This window comes from Musa acuminata, chromosome BXJ3-5, assembly GCF_036884655.1.
Source record: "Musa acuminata AAA Group cultivar baxijiao chromosome BXJ3-5, Cavendish_Baxijiao_AAA, whole genome shotgun sequence".
Lineage (NCBI taxonomy): Eukaryota > Viridiplantae > Streptophyta > Magnoliopsida > Zingiberales > Musaceae > Musa > Musa acuminata.
The window spans coordinates 36,737,499-36,743,678 of NC_088353.1; the positions used below are offsets into that span (position 1 = coordinate 36,737,499).

At 39.3% G+C, this 6,180-nt stretch overlaps 1 protein-coding gene across 1 annotated transcript; it reads left to right on the plus strand.

Annotated features, from left to right (window-relative positions):
- The first annotated feature begins 1,341 nt into the window (after positions 1 to 1,341).
- On the plus strand, positions 1,342 to 6,180 carry LOC103985951 (uncharacterized). Its single transcript, XM_009403804.3, has 3 exons — positions 1,342 to 2,285; positions 4,371 to 4,537; positions 5,746 to 6,180. Exons 1-3 carry the CDS (start codon positions 1,365 to 1,367, stop codon positions 5,951 to 5,953), a joined length of 1,296 nt encoding a protein of 431 aa, XP_009402079.2. The 5' UTR covers positions 1,342 to 1,364; the 3' UTR covers positions 5,954 to 6,180.

A 6,180-nucleotide genomic window follows, 5' to 3' on the forward strand; every position in this document is an offset into this window, starting at 1 on the left:
ATATTTTATCAATTAATGGGTCAAGTGAAAGAATATTAAATTATGTGACCCTATTTAATTAGATAAGATATATTATATATCTCATTGAATTCTTATTATAGTTATTAACCAATAGAAAAGAAGTCTAATTAGAATACGATTCTTTAGAAGATGAAAAAAGAAATCTAATTATAATATAATTATTTAGGAGATAACATTGATGGAAGGAACTCTCATAATTATCTTTCATAGACCCTCTACTCTTACGACAGAACCTTCTAAGGATTATACATGAATATAAATATCTTTTTTATTATCTCTCAATAGATATCCTTTCTATTAAGAAGAGAATGAGAGTCTAACTTGTTTCCTTTATAAATTAACAATCACGATGCACTACTTTGCAACATCCAAAATGTCCTAATAATTACCGTGTTCAAAAGGTACACACCTTCATCTATCATACTTGATTTCGATCCTAATATTAAATTTTATATAATAATTTTATTTCTTACATTATCTCCTCTTATGGCCACAGTATTTCAACGGATTCATCATATTATTTTGTGATATCTAAAGTATCCTATTAATTATTATGTTCAAGAGATTATATCTTTTATCTTAGATCTACCATACATAATAATTTTAATTTTTTACATTATCTACTCTTACGTCACAGTTCAAACAAACAGTTCGTCTTAGTTGAACGATTCTTGTTTGTTTTCTCGAAATAGATGCAACAGCCTGCATCTTCAAAGATCGTTCTTTCTTTCGGTGCGAAAACGCATCAACCCCTCTGGTTTTCCCGACCACAACAGATAAATCCATCCCAGACCCCTACTTGACCGCAGTAAACGAGGGGAAACTAATAAGATAATGTTGCAATCCTGCCGAGGAAGTAGTGAAGGGTGAAGAAGAAGATATATGACCCTAAGGTAAGTCCATGCATGGAGTTTGAGAGCGCCTCTTCTCTGTTATCCTTCGGGTGATGAGAAAGAAGTGAACTTTCTTGCGGTCTGTTAGGTTCGGTGAAAGTGAGAAAGCCCCAAAGGATGCTGCGACGGAGACGGAGACGGAGGCGGTGGCGGAGTGCAATCAGCTTTTCCAGCGTTGCTTCACTCGCGGGCTGCGGTGAGTTCTGACGAACGAGCCGCCAAAAGCATGTGGGATCCCATGCAAGATACAACTTAGATGCCGGGGCGTGCGCCAGATCCGTGTGTCGTCAGTGACGTCGTGCCTCGAGCCGGGGACGTCAGCCATTTATGTGATGCGATGGATCGAGTTGGATCAAATTGGCCTCGACCCAAGTTTGTGTTGTGTTGGGTCGGGTCGGGCCGGGTCGCTAAAAGGAAACGAGGGTCACAAAATGAGCGCCTTGTGCGACGATGCCTTTGAAAGCCAACCTCCACCGCGCCGCCACCGGCGTCAACCAAATCCGCGAAGCCGAGTCCCGCTGCCTCGCCGTCCGCCATCGCCTCCTCCAGTCCGGCCTTCCCCCCTCCTCCTACATCTCCCTACTCCGCCTCCTGGACGCCGAGCTTCGCTCTCTATCCCGCCTTGCCTCCTCCGCCCTTTCCCTCCCCCTAAGCTCCAACGTCGGCTACCTCGAATCCATCGCCCGCCTCCTCCTCCATCCCTCCGTCCGTTGCGTCTCCCGCGTCTCCCGGCCCGTCCCCGCCGCCTTCAAAGACCACCCCGTCCACGTCGACCTTGTCTGTACCCTCCATCGGCGCCCCGCCTGGTTCGTGGTCTCCGATCGTAACCCCGTCTACCTCTCCTGGCTTGGGCCCAAGGGCCTCCGCGCCCGCGTCGAGCGCGTCATCGCCGCCGCCCGCTCCGCCGGGGCGCTCAAGCCCGCATCCGTCCTATTCGTCTTCTCGCGCGGCATCCGCGACCATGTTTCCGACAATCTGGTGGATGAGTTCGGGGCTGTGGAAGTTGGTTTGCTCAACGACGAAGAAGATGTGTTCGAGGAGTTGGACAATGGGTGGATTGGGGTTAGATGGTCAGGGAGCTCGAATTCCAGGGTGTTTGAGGTAAAGATCGCCTTAGATGATGGAAGAGACGCATGTCGTAGCTTAGAGGTCGTGGACGAGAGAGAAGAAGTGGGCGTATTGGATGATGGGTTTGGGTCTTTGGTTTCGAGAATTGATGTGGATTCGGCGGATGTGGTGAACTTTGATACCACGGCATTGATCGCGATGGTGTCAGGAATAAGTAACGGTGGTTGCGAGCGACTGATGAAGGCGCCGGAGGCAGAGATGCGAGCAAGGTTTAAGAGCAACTATGAGTTTGTGATGGCTCAGGTATGCCTACGTTCTATTTTTAGGGTATATTACAGAAGTTGATTTCTTTTATTGAATAAATAGTTCGAAATCTTATCATAGTAAATCTTCAGTTGAGGACAAAAATGTTCTTGAGTTCTACAGGAGTTATATGGTAAGGTTTTAGTATAATCATTTGATCATACTGGTAACTGTGATTCCAGAAAAGTTCTGTACGAATCTCAAGAGATACAGGGTATAGTGATGTTCTTTGCATTATAGATTTTGCTGACTGTTGATTGTTTGTGAGAAAAAACATATCTATCAAGTCAAGTTCCAAGATGAAAAGGAAGAATCCAATTACCACTATGATGGTATTTCTTTTGCTTTATGGTATTGGCCAACATCCCAAAAGTATAGGAAAATTGAACATGTTCTAACAACATTATGGAAATTGGTCTAGCTAGTAAGCAGTGATGTATCTTAAGTGTTTCGTATCAGCTGATGTAGACCACAAGATTCAGCTTCTTTCTGATCTTTCATCAGGACTGTTGAGAATTCTTCTGAAAAGGGAATGACGTACTAGTTTGCAACAACTATATTTTGTTCAAGTACCTTAATGCGACAAAGAAGCCATGCACAAATAATTCAGCAAGACTGTAATATAAACTTTTTGACTTGCAAAGATTTTAGACCTTAGGAAGCATTGTTTTGATGATGATGTCTGTGATTACTAACTTCACATTTGGTAAGTTCTCGTCGCTGATCCATAATTGAGACTCTTTATGGTAATATGATTATCAGGAATATTGAAATGGTTATGATGAAATATTCTGTCTAAATTGATTTCGTTAGAACTCATTGAATTACTAACTTGAATTTTGTGACCAAAAGAATCCCCTCCCAGTCTGTTCTGGTCGCTTTTGCAGTTTGACATTTGTCACATTAAATAATTTGTTGAAGAAAGAAAACTCATTTGAAGATGCAAACAACTGGAATAAGTACAGAAATTCATTGTCAATTTTCATTGTCGATTTTGTACTATGATATATGGCAAAATTATACAAAACGATGCTCCATGTATAGCCAATGTATTCCATGTCTATGCTACTCTTGATGCATGAGTGGCAATGTTCTAGGTACATGGTTTGGTCCTTTCTCCAAGTTATCAAGACAAAATTGAAGTTTTTTTAAATTTTGACAACCTTCCATGAATAGGATTAATAATAGTAATGACAAATCCTATAAAGGTCACAAGACTTCCAAGTCTGAATTTCTTTACTCTCAAAGAGGACATTCAGGTTAATTTTTTGTGTGTCTGTCAGATCAACTTCTCATGACTGATGTTCTAGAAGTTGGATTTTGTACTATGGCTTCCGAACTTTCAAGATGTAGGTCCAAGCTCTTTGTCGTTAGAGAGGAGTTTTTCTTTTGTTGCTTGAGTTGTATTAGTATCCTCTGATCTGTTTATCAGTTGCTTTGCCTTGGAATCTTATTTTTGTGGTGAATGGATGAATATATGCCCACCCATTTTATGGATCTTCCGGGTTGAGTCCGAATCTTATAAATAATTAAATAGTATTCTTTGTATAATAATAGGATTTTTTTATTTAAGATGTATGATGAGTACAGTAAATACCAAGGACATCGAAAAGAAAAATGTCTGGGGAAGGTTATTGTTTTAGCATTAGAAGAAGTTGTTTCTATTAAAACAGATATTTCAAGGCATAGACTTTGCCTTAATTTATTTTATGCATCTATGTATTTTGTAATTCTGAAAGTGAAGTTTTATTCAATTTATTGTTCACAAGTAATTTTTTTTTGGTTTGTATCATGCTTTGGTTACTTCATCCCCTTTTACAAGGGAGTATATTTATTTAGTCAGAATCTTGTTGGTATGATATGTTAGTTATAGTGTGAACTTTGCAATGGACAATTTTTTTTAAAGGTTTATCATGTTCTTTCCTCTCTCCTGTAGGAGTGTTTTTCACTAGCACGGGTAATGTTATATGTTCAGTGTTTAATGCTGGCATCTTATTTCATTTTTTCTGACTTAATTGAATGTCTTCACTAAGTTTTTTATATTTGGTCATTGAATCATCCATATCTTTGCATCTTAATTGGCAGGTGACATCCGAACTTGAGCATCCAATTCTAGCAGAACTGAGCGTTGCGATAGCTGGAAAGAAAGGTATAATCTGTGAAAGTGTCCTTTCTGAATTTCAAGAACTGGTTTCTATGTGTGCAGGACCCAATGAAAGGTTACGAGCTGATCAACTTATAAAGCATCTCCAGTAAGTTATCTTACCGCTCACTTACTCTTTGTCCATCAGAAATCAATTACATATTGTATGGTATGGTTTAGTTTTGCTTCAAAATTTCACCATTCAGGGGCATGATCTGTAAGAGTTCCAAGCACGGCGGGCACATGCATTTTCATTTCACACACTCTTTTTTTTTTTTTACCTTAAATTGTTGGCATATGCCTATCAATTGTTGTTCTTATGTTTGCATATCTCATCATGGAAATATTAGTAAATTGGTGGAGTTATAGGTAACACACAAAATAAACCTACTTCTGGGAGGACAAGCTGAGTTCCAGGGGATGTGTAATTGGGTCCTTATTTTAATAGAAACTGTTTCAGCAAAGCTAAATTGGTTTGTTTGGCCTTATGATTCTACTTTTCCTACTAGTCACTACTCTAATACATTTTGCTATTCTTTTTTCTGCTCATTTTGCTAGTTGTGATGAAATCATATTGGTTCAAATGGTTATTCCTATCTTTTGAACTCTGACTTGGTCCTTTTTATGGTGTGTATGACTTAAACTGTGGGTCAGTGACATGTCAAACAGTTTAGTCCAAAAAGAAAATAAAAGAGTGATATGGCCTTCTAGAGAAGGTGGAGAGAGAGAGGGGGGGGGGGAGGGCGGGTGACAAAGCTAATGTTAAACATTTGTTTGGTATGACACTAAAAAATAGCAGTGGAGTGATGTGATGAGGTAAGAAGTTAGGACCTCATAGTGGAAGGTTACCAAATAGAGAAGTGGAATAGAGAAGGTTGCCAAAGAGGGATGGAGATTTTACAGACTACTGCACTGTAATGTACTGAAACAGAATAAAAATACTTATTTAGACAATATTTACCATTTGACGTTGAGTTATTAGTGATTGAATGGTAAATCCAACTGTATTAATCTCAAGCTAAAATTTTTTAATATGTTTCAGTTTGTAGAAACTAGAAAAGTTATTTAATAAACAACATGGCTTTCATATAATCATACTATCGCTATGCATGCATCAGTATGTGCATTGGTTCTTGAAGAAAGGTTACATGTTCCAAGTAATTTATATTACCCTTTATGCATGGCATTGCTTATTTGGCTGTTCTTCTATTCGAGTGTTTTAGCTGGAGAACCTTGTATTCTTTGGGCTACAAACTAATAGTTGAAAAGCTAACTGTTATTCTGAGATTGCTTCATTGACTCGGCTTTTACTCGCAGAGTTGTCCCAGACTCTCCTTCAGAACGACTGATGAATCTTCCAACAACAAGAAAAATTGCATTGAAGAACAAGATTGTGTTTGGGACAGGAGATCATTGGCACGCACCAACATTGACGGCTAATACGGGTTTCGTGCGAGCTGTTTCACAAACTTCAATGCCATTATTGATGATCGAACACAGGCCCCGTGCACTAACCGGTGATTAGTCTCCGTTGTTGTATCATGGACATGATGAACCTTCCTGGTATCATAGATGCTTGTTAATGGGATATTCAAGACCCGTTAAACATGAGCTGTATAAAACTTTGTAATATAGTAAACTATGTTGCACATATACTCAAGATGGAGTTGTAGTTTGACTGGATAATATATGATCTGTATTCTGCTGATGATTAATCATTATATTATCGATCCATGATTAAGCTTCCTGTTA

Excerpts from the sequence above, each read along its gene's own strand:
- LOC103985951 (XM_009403804.3), top strand. The coding sequence starts at position 1,365 with ATGCCTTTGAAAGCCAACCTCCACCGCGCCGCCACCGGCGTCAACCAA. Across the intron at positions 2,286-4,370 it reads ATGAGTTTGTGATGGCTCAG|GTGACATCCGAACTTGAGCA; the intron begins GTATGCCTACGT and ends CTTAATTGGCAG. Across the intron at positions 4,538-5,745 it reads CAACTTATAAAGCATCTCCA|AGTTGTCCCAGACTCTCCTT; the intron begins GTAAGTTATCTT and ends TTTTACTCGCAG.